Source organism: Accipiter gentilis, chromosome 12, assembly GCF_929443795.1.
Source record: "Accipiter gentilis chromosome 12, bAccGen1.1, whole genome shotgun sequence".
NCBI lineage: Eukaryota > Metazoa > Chordata > Aves > Accipitriformes > Accipitridae > Astur > Astur gentilis.
The window spans coordinates 14,381,035-14,397,317 of record NC_064891.1 but is presented as its reverse complement, the minus strand read 5'-3'; the positions used below and the strand labels follow the sequence as shown (position 1 = coordinate 14,397,317).

Genomic DNA, 16,283 nt, shown 5'->3' with positions numbered 1-16,283 from the left:
CTAGCTTAAAGTCTTAAGTAGTGCTTTTTCTATCTTAATATATAAATATGCCCCATGATGTGAACTTGGTTTTTTTTTTCCTTTCCCCAGCTGCTTCAGGATGCTACACATCAAATTCTTGTTTTGATAGCCAATCGCTTTTGCTGAATTTATTTCGGCATTATCTGGTGTTGGATGCTATCTACATCAGTTTGGTCCAAGCAGGATATAAATTCTAAACATAGCTTAAGAAGAAGACTACAGATTTGGGTAGGTGAAACATCACATTCTTAGAATTAATAGTCTTTTGCTGGATCATATTTCAAGAAACGCTGCAGCTACAAAAAGTGAAACTTTTGCCTAAAAACCCAAAGGGGACTAGATACGAAGCGCCTGCTTAAAATTGTAAGTTAATATTTTACTCATCCATATTCTAGACAAAAGCACACCTTGAAAAGGCTTCAAAACCATTAAAATTGAATGTACTGCCGATGGAATCCTTAAGGAAAACACTTAAGTGATTTTATAACCAAAACTAACGCTCACTAGCCTAACTCACTGGGTGGAAAGTTGTCTCTTGTTCACTCCTCACTCCATAGTAGGTGTTAAACTTGCAGCAATAGCAGAGCAGAGCTATGAACGAAGCCCAGAGCAGCTCCACATCTGACGCCAGGCAGAAAGGCATGGGCAGGATTGCGGACCCTGATCCCAAGGGCAGGACCCGCACACGGGGACCGCAGCGCTGGTCCCGCTCTGCTCTCCAGCAGAAAGGGCAGGAATGAATCATGATGGAGACCTCCAAAAGCGGTCACTCTCGTGGCACAGCTCGTAAATCCGCTCTTCGCTCCCACCAGTGACAGGGACCGTTATGCTCTGTACTAATAAGCTGCCCCAGAAAAGATGTACCCAACTGAGGGCCTGGAAACGAGCCAAAAGGAACTTGTAAGACACAGAGTCTCCAGCTCATCAGTTCTATCTGTGCCATTCATACAGAATTAAATAAGTAGTGGGTGACGGGCCCTCCACGCAGACGGTGGGGGGGGGGGGGTGGCACGGTGGGCTGGGCACTGCGGTACAGCTCTGGTACAAAATCCCAGCTCCCAGGGGAGGGATAAGCACTTGACCTCTTGCCATGCTGCAGCAGAGGCCCAGAAGACACCTACCAACATCAATCCTTGAAACAGCAGGTTTAGCGTTCTCTTATGCCCTTCCATTTATTTAAAAAAAAAAAGTCAAGAGTTCAGATTATGGGGGATACACTGCAGGCACACACGTGTGCCACACCAAAACACAACACATGACACCTTCGCTCTGAATGTTCATCACCCATCTTGTACCACAGGTACGATGGAAGAAACGAGTGCGTCCTCCTCACTTCCCTTCTGAATCTCCTAAAAACCTGACTCAAAGGGTCACGCTGCCCACGTTTCCCTCGCCTTTTACACACTTCTTTGCTTGGAATGGCAAGTTGGGGCTTGCCTCCTGCTTGGGAGCGGTCCGGATAGGTACTCGATGAGAACTGGAAACGGTACAGGCAGATCCTAAAGAGAAAACTACGGCATCACTTGACCCAGTTTGGTTGTTTTCCAAGCGCATCCAGCTGAATGGCTGAAGAGAGAATTACTTTGACATGCGCACGTACACGTGTATTTAGAAGAGCATAGCTAGCCACGAGGCTGGAAAAAGCGGATATGTGAAATCAAGAAAGTTACAGGTTTGTGTTAATGCTGATGATACTTCACTGGTCATAATGGCAGATCTCAAAGCTATTCCCATTTGTTTCACTTAAAGATCTGTAAGAAAAATCCTTTCTTTGCATTTCAGCTCTATTAGAGGATCCAGATCAACTTCACGTGGCTCTCAGGAGTTAGCTACCCTCACATGGCCACCGCAGGGAACCCAAACTTGGCCAGGAGATGCCACCTCCAGGCCACAGGGTAGAGAGAGGCAGAAGGTGAGGCACTGCGAGGAGATGCTCTTCTCCAAAAGAAGGAGCCCCCAGAGCTCCTTCCATCTGTCTGAGCCTAAGAGGCTGCTCAATATTTTAACCAGGAGCACACCTTTCTGTCCATCGAGCTGGATGGCTGTGTTCAATATAGTTGAACCCTTACATGCTATTTGAAGATCACTACATCAATACAAGCAACAGCCTATTAACAGTGCATATGTGCAAAGACTGCAGAATACAAAATGCTAAGGCAAACACTTGTTTTCATTACTTTTTGCATAGCTGTTTGCACATAAATTACCACTTCATAATAGGCTCTTTGAAATTCTTTTGCATTAACTAATGTGACTACGTGTATTTTTACAGTGCATTCATAGCTATCAGTTTCCATCTGTTCTACTGTCCTTCTGGTATGTTATTGCTCTGAGGAAGTAAACAAAAATAGATCACTAGAAACGCAAACCTGGGTGGCAGTCTAGACTAAGGGTCTAATTAAAAAAAAAGATTTATTAGAATAGAGAGAAACATCACAGTAAGACAAAGACACAGTTTCCCTAACATATCTGGTATTATTCTTGGCAAAGTGAAGTAAGGCTATAAATTTACTGAAACAAATCAGTATGGTACTGATGTACCATACTGATCTGGCATCACTTTTCCTGACTACGAGACTATGTTAGGAAAACTCTTTATTTTACTTCAATTTTAGTCACCATAAATTTCTTTCCTAATTAGAACCCAAGAGTATTAGGGCTTGTCTACAGACAGGTTTTGCACAGACACAATTACACGGGTAAGAAACCAAACTGACTTAACGGTAATGCTCCTCCCTAGTCTAGACACAGTTAAAACAAACTGTACCAGTAGAACTATGTCATGCTAAGGGGTTGCTTTGATATAAATTAAATGGGCACCTTGTTATTGGAGGGGTGGGAAGTGGCCCTTGGAGCGGTGGTTCAACAAAATCCAACCTCTGAAAACACTCAGAAGAGACCACAGAAATGTCTGGAGCCTCCTTCTGTCAGTAAAAAGGGTACGAACATCCTCTGATGGGATGCAGTCTCAAGGTTCAAGGTAGGCACAGAGGTTCAAGAAAGGCAGTAGCAAAGATTTCAGGACCCAATGGCAACGTAGTCTTACCCCAGTAAAGCTAGTGGTGAGAGCTGGAGACACCAAGAGGGCAAGCAGGCTTTGGTGACCAACTTCTGCAGTTCTCCTGATCGAACAGCCACCAATTGCTTCACCCAACACTAACACGCGGAAAGAAACCTGCACTCCAGCAGCTTTAGGGGGGTATCATTTTACATGGAAAAGGACTCTCTTATTAACATCAATAGAACCCAAGAATCATTTAGAGATTTGTATGAAGAATTTAACACTTAGCAAAAATAAGCACATGAAAATTTTGCTCTGGTTTTTGGCTATTATTTCTAGTGTTTGCATTAGAGACGCATGAAAAATAATATTTTCCATAATAAAGAATGTTGTTTTTAAAGTCTAGTGATTTTTAACATAAAAATTATGAAGTGACCTCACATGCAAAAATGCCCAGAGGCTGCTAACATAGCAAAGAAATGAGAAATTCTAGATATTAAGAAAATGTAGCAAGGCCGAATCATTAAAGAAATTAGAGAGGATGAAAAAAGGGACAACTTTGAACTGAAACCCAGAAATTGGTTTGGAACAGTTTTCAGCATAAGGCACATTTGTCTCCCACTCTAGTTCAAGGAGAGATTAGAGATCCCTTTTCAGATCAGTGCAAATGACAGCAATAACTTAAATAATTACATGTTTCTCAGAATCAGCAATATCAGCACTAGGAAGAAAAAACTGGCTTTGGAGCTCAGACAAGGCAGCAGATTTTCATTGTTTACTCAAACGTTTCATAAGTAGTTTCCTTTGTCAAGCTACAATTAGTGTGCCATGTATCATTAAAGAATAAAATTATTTATAAATAGTATGAATACAAGGACTACCCCATTGTTCTTGTTTGTACTAGTAAATAAAAGACATGTCAGATAAGACTTCTCTGAAGTAGGTTTCGAATTCTCTTGCTAAATTTAAAGCCCTCCACCGCTAGCCAGCTTGGTTAGAAAAGTAACACCTTCAACGTTTTGCCCCACCAATCCACCCCTTTCCCTCTCTGAGGGATGTTCGGTCTCGCCCCACATCCCTGAAGCGGTACCCAGCCCAAACAACACACGGGACGCATTGTGCTCCTATACGCCTTGGGCAGCCTCTCCTGCAACATATTCTGTCATTCCTGCTTAGCAGCATCTTCCCTTCCTTAGTCCAGATTTCTGGAGCTCTGCGCCACATATGCGCAATGGAGACGACGGTTTTTGAGTACCTCCATCTCACACCTAGGTCCAGCAAGGACCCGCGGGGTGCAGGACTGACACGGAGCTAGCTAAGCCACAGGACTGAGGCTGGGCTGAGTCAGAAAGCTCCACATAAACTAGTTACATCATGCGATTGCGGTTTTACGGCCATGGCTGCAGTTCACACCAAGTCATGGTGAAATGTACTGTGATTTTCTTTCCAGGAGGAGAGGGCCATTCGTTCTGCCTGTCTTCATTAATTTCCAGATCTTTATGATGCCAGCAGTAAGCATTGTCTAAAAATCCCCATATCTTGCCTGATTAAAGAAAGAATGTTTTCTTCCTAGACTATGGATTTGGGAGATAAGTCTTCCCCAGCTTGGAAGTCAAAGCTTCTCAACAGTTCCAGCCATGAAACGTAGCACAAGAAGCAACTACGAATGTACAAATGCAGAAGAAAAACTCAGTGCGTGACGTTTCCCTGGCTGAAAATGAAGACAATCACCCCTCTTTTGAGGGCATGTTAACATTCACAGGTAAAAAGTGCTACTAGGATCATTGCTCTGCCTCTCCAAGTATTTCCATTTTCAACTCAGTACTATCACTAAATCTCTCATTTGAAGTTTATACACTTTCCTTATTTGTACCCTTGTCTCCCTTCCCTGGAAACCATTTAAAGTATATGAAAGGTGTTTAACCGAACAAGTAGTTCACCTCCCAAACTGTTACCCTCTCATTTGTCATACATGATATACATGTTAGCACCACTGCTCCCTAGCAAACTCACTGCTCCTTTCAAGGAAGCCATCCACTGAAGGAAGGGTTAAACATGCAAACTAGCGATCCTGTCTAATTCCGTTTAATCCCTAGTAACATAGCACAGAAGATGAGGTATTGTCCCTGGGTTCCTGTTATTACTGCCAGCCGAGAAACGAGGTACAACATATGACCACCCAAAACATCCCAGAGCAGACGATCATTGCTTTGGGAGGCAGGATTCAATAAAGTCACATGGTTTTCAAGCGATGCCAATATGCATTAGTCATTCTATATTAAATATAAAGTAATGATGGTGAAACCCCCAGCCCTGCCTGAAGAGGTTAAAAGAGAATTTATGCTGGAGAGCCAAGAGAAAGGAGCTAAGCAATTGCCGAGGTTTTTTTTCCTTCAGCAGAAACACATAAAAAGGCATAAAATGGCAAACAGAAGGGCTCCCTTCAGGACACCTACATTATTTTTTTCTTATCTGAGAAGAACAGTGCAACACCTAATGATTAATACAAGAGGGGGAAAAAATAAGACTGATCACAGAACACGTTCACACAATGTCAAATCACCTGGTTTGTCACTGTAGATTACACAGAAATAGGCTAAAAGTCCAAAATAATAAAAAACCTTTCAAATCAGTAATAACTATCCAAAATTACACCCCTTAGCTGTAAAATATAATGGAACAAGCACTTGGGTTTTCTTTGCAAATCTCAAAGTATTTGGTACTTTGAGCATAAAGCTTTAACCTCACAATTTGCACTTTTTCTGACCCCCCTCCCTCCTTTTTCTCTCCATGTATTAATAACAAGCACAGAAACATACACAAATATGAAACCTAGTGCTAAACCCCAAATAATTCACAAACTGTAAATAAACCGTTCTTTGTTTTCTAAACTCTTTGCTGTTGCTTTACTGAAAAGATAACATAACCCTTCAGTCTGAAGGCACGTCAGCTGCTTTCAGTTCAGAAGGGGATTCACCACAGTCCTGACGTTGCAGAGCTCTTCCCTCGGACCCTCTCGTCAGAAAGGGCTACCATACAACCCCGGCACCTAGGCAATCAGTGGATCTACAGTCTGATCCTATAGGGCAAACCCCAGGGATGGATGAGAAAGACTGGAAAGAGACTTTTTCAGTTGGAGCACCAGGTGGATCTTTTCAATAGAATTGATATTATTTAAAAAAAAAAAAAAGAAAAAGAAAAAGAAAAAAAGTATAGTGACAGAATTGAGGGGGAAAAAAAAGTATCACACCATTTCACAAGGACAAGGATTGATTCACTTCTAGAGTAAGTGGTTTCACGCAAGCCTGCTTTTCTTTTATACTGCCTGCTGGCTTGACAAAGCCTAGTCACTGTTTCGAAGCCGTAAATATCTCTATTTCACACCAGGTATCTGTCACCCAAAACCATTCCTAAAGTCTACATTAGGCAAAAGATCTATTAACTTTCTTGCTACTGCTGCTCTCTTCATCAATCTCAGCCAGCAAGTTTAACACTGAGTGGCTCTGAGTGCTCAGCGGTTCACTTGAATGCCACAGCGCAATTAAGATGATGTCTGGCATCAGGGCAGAAGGCATAGCAGGCAGTGAAGAATGCAGAAGTTGTTAAGCAGATCCTATTGCTTTTTTACCCTTTTCTTTTAACCATAGTCAGAAACAAAAGCCAACATACTCTTCAGAGAAGGAAGAAAGAAAATACACAATACTCAAGCTTTTTCCTCACACACAAAAAAAACCAACCCCAAACAACAAAAATAAACCAAACCTAAACACAAACAAAACATATATTCAGCTTATCTGTTCAGAAAGCTGTCAGGTGTAGTGGTAGCAGACCTATTAGGCTCTGTCTGCACGCCTGCATCAATGCTTTACAACTTAATTCTCAAGGGGGAATCTAAAATCAGTCAGCCTTCATCTTGCCATGCATACATCAAAAAAGTTGAAGACTTCAAGGGCTAAAAAACACTTAAGTTTTGTGGCTTTAGATATTCTACAGGTTCACACACATTCATTGTCCCTCGTCAGTGTCTGGTTATACCACCACTCAAGCCATCATCTTAAAAATAGGGACCGGAATAAACATTAAACCTTCCAAATTACACCTTTGATACACAAAGACTTTAGCATGAGTGTGCTTTGAGTTTCCAAAGGTAAGACATAATGTTCATGCACTTGGGTATTGGCTGTTTTTTTTATGAGAGAAGATGGGCAGCAAACTCCAAGACCAAAATATGTGCACTGAATACATCAAACCAAAACCCCCAAGAGTTGCCATCCAAAAGCAACATGGAAAAAAGCTGCACTGCTTATTCAGCGCCCACTGACAGTCAGCTTGCACAAGGAATGTCACTGTAGTGGTTCTTGTTCAAGCCTGGGACAGCAAAAGCCATTCCAGAGAAATTCAATCAGTCAGGAGAAAGACTGCATATGGTTATGTTTTTTAAAGTTGATAGATGATTATAATTTTTAATATATTTCTAGAGAAGCACAGTAAGCTAATTACATTTGGGAGAAGAAGCATTTTAGAAGCTATAAAGATACAACCAGTAATATGAAATCCTAGCTCCCAACTATTGCTTTCAATGCTCTTTACAGAATAAAACATTTGTTTTTGATTTCAGGAGTGGTTTGTATTCAACAATGTAAAATTTGTTTAAAGTTTCAATGGTTGTTCTCTTCCCTGCTCACCAAATATTCTTATTAAATACTTTCACAACATGTGAGACTATTGCAGCCATAGGGTCTCTCATGAGTCCTTCTCCAGTCAAGAAACTCTTTGGTCACGTGGGCAGAGTCAAAGTTGAAGGCTTGTGATCCAAATACCCACTGACAAAGGCTTAACCCTCAAAACAACTGTCTGTCAAGACAAAATATGATGTAATAATAATAAAAGAAAAAACAGGATAAAGGTTTAGGCTTTTACAAATTACTAGCAGGGGTACAAAGGCCTGTATAACAGGAATCTTCTCATAAAAATAGCATGAATTATTTGAGCCAGCAGCACTACTAGAACAGGTCATTTTCCAATACACTACTACTCTTCAAAACATGATAATGAACAGCACCTAGCACACACACTAAGATGAGCTCTCTCATCCATGCTAAGAAATCTTTGAGTTCGAACAGCACTCAAACTCCTTTCCTAACAATTACTTTGCAAAGCATCAGTCACTGCCAGTACAGGAGAGCGAGGTTATACACCTATACAGCTCAGACTTAAAATACAGTTAAAAAAAAAAAAACACACAAAAAAGCAGCCATGAAGAGAAACAGCTACAGCTGCCGAGTAAAGACCTAGAAATACCACATCTGCTGAAATAAAAAAGAAAAAAACCCAAACCACCACAGTATCCTTGGTGGCTCAAAACTAAGACATAAGTCCCAGGAGGAAGCATAGCTGGGGGCAATGCCTGGGATGCATAGGGCTGTGCAATATTGAGGTATTACGTTTAGCTGGCAAGGGAAATGGTTGAACTGCTACACGCTACCAGCCAGCATCCTCTGCTGGTTGACCCACTCCCCGAACTGCCAGGGACTGCAAGTTAACTGGCTGATAGCGAAGCGCAGAAGATGGTCCGACTTAAAGATGAGGCTCCCTTTCACACCAGGCTTCTCAGTGTGCCCACAGAAGAGAGCAAGAATGGTGTAAACGATCAGCTCTGTGGGGCAATTCCCAGACAGAGCAAATAAAACATCTGTACAGGTGATGTTTCAAACCTGCTTTCCACCCTTTGGTCCTCAGGCTAGTCACACAGAGAACATTTAAAGACCCTTCAGTCAAGCCAAACAGCTTTGTGATAAGGAGAGTTGCCAGCTAAAATGTTCCACTTTTACCGTCTGCCACATCCCAGAACAGAAACAAGACCATTTGCATACTCATCAGTGAGGGTGAAGAAGTAACCTAAATTGGAGATGCATGAGGAGACCTATCTGAGGGACTTAACCAGGCAGGGACGCCAAGGACATCCAGGACTTGAGACACTAGCTGAGCTGTTCAGAGAGCAATCCTCTGCTGGCCACTTCTCAGACAAATGCTGACGTGTAGCAAGAGAAGCTCAGCTGTAATTCACATAGGAATAGAAAGACTTAAAGTAATTAACAATTGCTAAAATGAGAAGGCACGCAAAATTCCAAAATGCCCGCAATTAAAGCTTCCAGCACCTAAAGCATTTAGTACCTAAAGTTTATTTGACCGACATTGTAGCCAAATTCAAGCGCTACGCCCAAGCCCCTCTCAAATTTCTAGGGAGGCTGCTTGGAAGAAAACAGGTTGAGGTATACTAATTGAAAGGTTGTCATTCGCTAATGAATCAGCAGACGTAGCTTTCGGGCCTTCTGCTGCACACTACCATCTGTAAAACAACAAATACACAAAACGGCTCATTCAGAAAGCAAACAGGTAAATAATTACTGAATAAAAGCTTTACCTCTGCTCGTTGCGTGCGGGGCAAAACAGACGACTTTTCAATGGCATAAACATCCACCAAGTAGAGACGCGCTCCTTGCTCCCTGTCCAAAATGGCAGCGGTCTGGATGACACCAGTATGGCGCCCGATGGTGAAGAGGCGCCCGAGACTCTTATCTTCGCACCGGACGGACACGATGTAATATTCCACCTGAGCTTCGGAGCCCCGCGGACTCGCCGCTTCGATAGATATCACATTTGTCCCAATAGGCTCACCTTCTTTTAAGATGGTTATGTATTTCGGCTGAGTGAAAACAGGCCCGTCAAGCCCTTGCAGAATTATAGTCATCTCGGTGGTGGATTTTCTCCTTTCAGGGCCAAGATCCGTGGCAGAAACTATGAGATTGTATATGAGCTGAGAAGGCACCAAAGCTGACGCTACTCTTAAATCTCCGCTATAGCGATCCACAATAAAGGTTTCGGTATCTCCGTTGACTATTTCATATTCCACTTCTCCGTTGGCGCCCTCGTCAGGATCTGCAGCAATAATTGTCGTGAGGATGGAACCGATCACAACCGAGGGGTCGGCCGCGAGAGCATTTTGCGATATGAACACGGGAACATTGTCATTTTGATCCGTCACCAAAATGGTCACATTCTTCAAAGCGAATCGCCTGGACTCCACAGGAACAGCCTGATCGGTGGCTTTCACTGTTAACTCAAAGAGGTTAGCAAACTCGCGATCTATTTCAGCATTGGTAAATATCGTCCCTCTCACTTCATCTATACGGAAATGATTACCCCTTGGCATCTGTTGAATGATTGCGTACGTTAGCTGCCCATTAATATCCGCATCCGGATCATGAGCAGTCACAGAAATGACAGGGCTACCAACAGGAACGTTCTCAACAATAGATTTAAAGATGTCCCCCGGAGGAAAATTAGGAGGGTTGTCATTGAAATCCCTAACATGTATTACCACTGACATTGTCGATGACCGCGGTGGCCTTCCTTGGTCTTTTGCTGTTATGTTCAGCTTATACAGAGATTGTGTCTCAAAGTCCAGTTTCTTCGCAAGAAAAATACTGCCAGTGTTGGGACTGATGCTAAAGGTCCCATGATTGTTTGTCCCCGTAATGCTATAGTGGAGGTCAGCATTGTCACCTGAATCGGAATCGGTGGCAGTGACAGATGACACAAGTTCACCGACTCTCATGTTCTCCAAGACATCCACTAACAAGGTTGATTTAGGGAATGAAGGACTGTTGTCATTTTCATCCAACACATCAATGCTCAACATGCAAGTTGAGCTTAGGGAAACCGCTCCAGCGTCTACCGCTTGGATGACAAGCGAATACGACGCAGTAGCTTCATGATCTAGTTTGCCTACTAAGGTTACTTGGCCTGTGCTACTATCTATTGCAAACTGTTTTTCTTCATTTCCCTTGATTACAGAGTAGTGAATCAACCCATTAACCCCTTCGTCAACATCTGAGGCAGAAACCCTCAGAACCTGCGTCAGATTTGCTGCCAGTTCCGATATAGTAGCTTGGTAGAGATCTTTCAAAAATTTGGGGGCATTATCATTGATGTCTTTCATGTAGATTTGTACAGTTGCCTGATCCTTTAGAGGCTTTGGCAACCCCTGATCTGTTGCTATTACCGTGAGACTAAATACTGCAGCCCCCCTTTGCCTCATAAGAGCCTCTCTGTCAAACTGATGAGTGCTTCTGATTTCCCCCGTTACCGTGTTCAGCTCAAAATCTGGCTGCATATGCTCAAACGAATACCTGACTTCACCATTTGGCCCAAAATCTTTATCTACGGCATTTATTTTACCCACATATGATCCACCTCTCTGTTCCTCTTCAAAATAAAATACATAGTTGGTACTGTTGAACAGGGGCCTATTATCATTTACATCCTCCAGAATTACAGTAACGTTCACAGTAGCGTTGAGCGGCTCTACTGCTCTATCAGAGGCAACAACCAGTAAAACATATCTTTCCTGAAGTTCACGGTCCAGTTCGCTTTTTATATAGAGCTGGCCATCTGGGAATATGCCAAAGGCATCCCCAGTATTTCCTTCAATTATGCTATAAGCTATTTCGCCATTCACTCCCGAGTCTTTGTCAGAAGCCTGCACCTTAAAGAACCTGGAATTCACAGGCTCTGACTCCAAAATAGTAATTTCATAGGAAAGCTGGTCGAACACAGGCGGATTATCATTTACGTCATGGACGGAGACAGTCAGGATAAAGTTAGAGGACAGCTGCGGCACCCCCATATCCGAGGCCAGGATTTCAACCTGATAAGACCCAGCATTTATGTCAAGTGGCCCTATTAAGCTTATGGCACCTGTTTGCTCACTGATTGAAAACAGGCCCTTTGGGTTTTGCTTAAGGCTGTAAAGGACCACGCCGTTAACACCTTCGTCGGGATCAAGAGCTTTGGCCTGGAATATGGTATGCCCAGCTTTCCAGTTTTCAACCACGTTTACGCTTTCCACCGCATGAATAAAGTGCGGGGAGTTGTCATTTAAATCTTTGACAGTTATATTGACCATAGCATCTCCGGTTATCGCCCCACCACTAGCAACCACCTTCAGCTGGTAAAATGCTTGCTCCTCCCTGTCAATAATACTGGCTGTGGTGATCTGCCCCGTCACTCTGTTGATGGCAAACACGCCCCTTTGGTCACCTGTCGTAATAAGGTAACTGATGTTGGTGTTGAGGTCCATGGTGGAAGCAAAAACAGTGCCTACGTGGTAACCTAGGGCAACGTTTTCAAAGACAACGAAACTGTACGTGCCCTGGCTGAAAACAGGCGGATTGTCCTGGGTGTCCAAGACGGTGATGGTGACAATGGCTTGGTTCTGCGACTGAAGATGGCCACCGTCGGTGGCCACAATCTGCAACTGGTAAGCAGTTTTCTCCTCCCTGTCGAGGGCTATTTTTGTTGTGATGACCCCCGTCTGGCTGTGGACCTGAAACCTGGAGGTGTCTCCAGCCGAGATGCTGTACTTGACCGTCCCGTTGGGTCCCAGATCAGGGTCTGTGGCAGACACTGTGGTCACATAGGTTCCAGCTGGCTCATTCTCTTGGATATGGGCGAAATACTGAATGGGGTAAAACACGGGGCTATTGTCATTCACGTCCAGGAGACTGACGTTAACTCGGGCTATCGAAGAAAGGGGAGGAGAGCCCAAGTCAGTGGCCAGGACCTGCAGGGAGAAGTGAGCCTGCTCCTCCCGGTCCAGCTGCGAGATGGTGCTGAGCTTGCCTGACATGGGATCCAAGCGAAAGATCCGGCGAGGGGTCACCAAGGAGGGGCCAACCGCTGCCAGCGCCGGCTCGGCTTCCTGCAGGGAGAAGCGGACAGTCCCGTTGTCCCCCAGGTCCCCATCCGTGGCGCTCAGGACCAGCAGCTCAGTTCCTGACGGGGAATTTTCTGCCAGGGACACCTGGTAGCCCTCGGGTTGACTGAAGCGAGGTTTGTTGTCGTTGACATCCAGGATGGTCACTACCAGCTGCGCGTAGGAGAACTTGGGCTGCACCCCTTGGTCACGGGCACTGATGTTGAGCACCACCTGAGAAGCAGTCTCCCGGTCCAGCCCGCTGGAGACGGACGTGCCTGCGGCATGGCCGGTGGTGCCGCCCTCAGGGCCGGCCGTGGTGACCAGCCCGCTGTGCTCGCTGATGCGAAACCAGCCGAGCTCGTTGCCCGAGACGATGCTGTATTTGAGGTTGGCGTTGAGGCCCGAGTCACGGTCTGTGGCACTCAGGCCCCGCACGTAGCTGCCCAGGGGCACCTCTTCGCTGATGTTCACCCTGTAGACCGACTGCCCGAAGACGGGGGGGTGGTCGTTAATGTCGTTCACAAAGATCACCAGGCTAGCTACCGACGAGCGGCTCACAGGAGCCGCCGCCCTATCGGGGGAAAGAGCAGAAGTGGGGGAGCCCGGGGGGGGCGGCGGCGGGGCCCCGTAGTTATCCGCCACCGCCACAGTAAGGTTATAGGCCGGGATGCGCTCCCGGTCCAAGGCGGCTGCCACCTTTATAAGGCTGAGGTTGGGTACCTTGCTGCTGTGCACCTCAAAGTGCCGCTGCTCGTTTCCCGCCAGGATTGACACGGAGATGTTCCCGTTGGCCGCAGGGGAGTCGGCATCGCTCACCGTCAGCAGGGCCACCACCGTGCCGGGGGCCGCGTTCTCGTCCACGGAGGCGAAGCGGGAGGTGGCCGGGAAATAGCGGAACTTCACCCGGGGCTCGTTGTCGTTGACGTCGAGCAGGCGGATGAGGGCCTCGGCCCGGCCGCTCAGCGCCGGCACCCCTCGGTCCACGGCCTGCACCGTCAGCGAGTACTGCTGTCGCGTCTCGTAGTCCAAGCGCTCCCGGATGCGGATCACCCCGCTCTCGGGGTCCACCTCGAACGGGAGGCTGCTGGCCCCCTCCCCGCCGCCAGCACCGTCGCCTCCTTCCAGGCGGTAGCGGATGTCAGCGTTGGTGCCTTCGTCGGCATCAGCTGCGGCCACCTGGAGAACGCTGGCCCCGACGGGCGCGTCCTCCGGCACTCGCGCCTGGTAAAGGGTCTGGCTGAAGACGGGTGGGTTGTCGTTGATGTCCTGGACGGTGACGTTGACCTGGAGGTACCCCCGCCGACGGGGCTCGCCCTTGTCCTCCACTTGCACCAGGAGCTGGTAGGTGGGGGTGGCCTCCCGGTCCAGCCCGCCCCGGGAGACCAGGTGCAAGAAAGCTCCTTCTCCGCTGGGGTTGAGGGTGATGTTGAGGCGGAAGCGCCCCTCCTCGTTGCCGGCCACGATGCGATAGGAGCCGTGGTCGACGCCGTTGGTGCCGCTGTCGGCGTCGGTGGCCGTGTCCAGGATGAGCTGGCGCCCGCTGCCCGTGTCCTCCTTGAAAGTCACCACGATGGAGGGGTCGGGGAAGACGGGTGCGTTGTCGTTGAGGTCCAGCACCAGGACCCGCACCTCGCTGGGGTAGGTGGGCTGGCTGGAGAGGACCACCAGGTCCACCACGTCGCTGGCCAGGCTCTCGCGGTCGATGGTGGCCCGGGTGTGCAGGGCGCCCGAGCTGGCGTTGATGGAGAAGAGGGCGTGCTGCTCGCTCAGCCGGTAGCTGAAGCCGGGCCGGGTGGCGATCGTGCCCACCCAGGTGCCGGCCGGCTGCTCCTCCAGCACCTGGAAAACCTGCCGGGGCTCCGCGGCGGCGCCCAGCGGCAGCAGCAGCGGCAGCAGGGGCAGCAGCACCAGCGGGGCCCCGCGGACGGCGGCGGGGCGGCCCATGGCGGCCCGGGGAAAGGGGAAGGGGCCCGGGGGGGGGGGGGGGGGTGGGGGGTGGGCAGCGCCGCCGCCGCCGCTCTCGGCGGCTCCCCCCGGGGGTCCGCCTCCCCCCGCTCCCGCTCAGCCTCCCTCCTCCTCTCTCTCCTCACCCGCGGAGGCTCCCCGCTCGCCCTGCCCCGCCACGGACGGGCGCGGTGCCGCGCTCACGGGACGCTCTGCCGCTGCTGCTGCCGCCGCCGCCTCCTCCGCCGCCGCTCCGGGGCTGAGGGGCGGCCGGAGCCGCCTCGCCTCATCTCCCCTCAACAGCCGCCGGCCGCTACCGTTGGGGCTCCCGCGCTCCGCCGCTCCTCAGCGGCGGCCGCCGCCCCGCCACCATGCCCGGCCGCTCCTCAACGGCGATGACGGGGGGCGCCGCCGGGTTTGTAATCCACCGACCGCGGCGCTCGCTGCCGCCGCCGCCGCCCGGCCCCAACTTTGCCGGGCGCTCATTGATCCCTTCCCTCTTGACGCCCGGGGCCGGCTCCCCCCACGGCCTCCCATTGGCCGCCGCGCCCACCGCCGCCCCGCCCACCGTCCCGCCCACCGCCCCGCGCACCTGGGGGCGGGGGGGGGGGGGGTCGCCCGCCCCGGCCCCTGCGCGGCGTGAGGTGAGGGGGGAGGGGGGGGGTCGGCGCAGCCCCCCGCCGAAAGAAGTCGGCTCTTGCGATCGGGAGGGCGGCTCCCCCGGCCAAAAAAACTTCCGAGCGGCGAGTAACGTCAGCGGTAAGCGCGGTGGTGGGCAGCCCGGGGGTCCGGTCCGTCGTTCCCCCCCCCCCCCTCCGGCCCCACGCCGCCGTTCTTCACGCGTGGGCCGGCAGCGCCCTCTGCTGCCCCGGCAGCCGGGGCTGGGGGGACGGGGAGTCTCCACTGGTGGAGTGGGCGGCAAAAGTCTTCCTTCTAAATCTGTTAACCTTTAAATGTAAACGGGGCGGTCGAGCGAGCTGTAGGCAGCAATTAAGCTGACGAGGTAAATCCGGAGTGGCCCTGTAGCCAATCCGCAGTAACGGAGCTGATTTATCCTCAGTGAACCCGGCCAGCGGATTTTCCAACGGGGAAAAGTAGGAAAAGAGAGGAGCGAGGTGGAGAGAAACGAGGGGAGCGTGTGAGTAACACGGAGTCAGGTAAGGTGTCAAAGGTGGTTTGTTCCCCTAGATATGGTGAAAAAAAGGAGAAAAAAATCCCTGGGTATGATGAAAAACAGGGAGAAAAAAATCCCTGGATATGCTGAAAAAAGGGAGAAAAAAATATAAACATTCGTGGGAGCCTTTATTGGAAGTGGTTAGTAAGGAAGAAGCGGCAGTGCCCATCCCTGGATGGCTTGTCGTCCATCGCAAAGAGATACTTCAGGGCATTAACTCTTACAAATTCCCTTAGGGAGCCTCAGGCCCACGGCCAGCCCCAAGCCCGTGGGCACCGTGGCCAGCCGGGAGGGCCAGCGTGGTCGGGAATCCCGGTGCCCACCACTTTTCCCTGCATGGCCACCCCGTGCCAGCGCTGTTATTGCGGGGGACCTTTCCTCTT

The 16,283-nt window shown here is 48.8% G+C and overlaps 1 protein-coding gene across 1 annotated transcript in view; it reads right to left on the bottom strand.

The window, feature by feature from the left end:
* The window catches only part of FAT4 (FAT atypical cadherin 4), a 150,281-nt gene extending 135,522 nt beyond the window's left edge, over positions 1 to 14,759 (bottom strand). Inside the window, exon 1 of the mRNA XM_049815189.1 lies at positions 9,447 to 14,759. Coding sequence (XP_049671146.1) covers positions 9,447 to 14,726 — 5,280 coding nt within the window. The 5' untranslated portion in view covers positions 14,727 to 14,759. The remainder of the gene's footprint in view (positions 1 to 9,446) is intronic.
* Between the last annotated feature and the right edge of the window lie 1,524 nt (positions 14,760 to 16,283).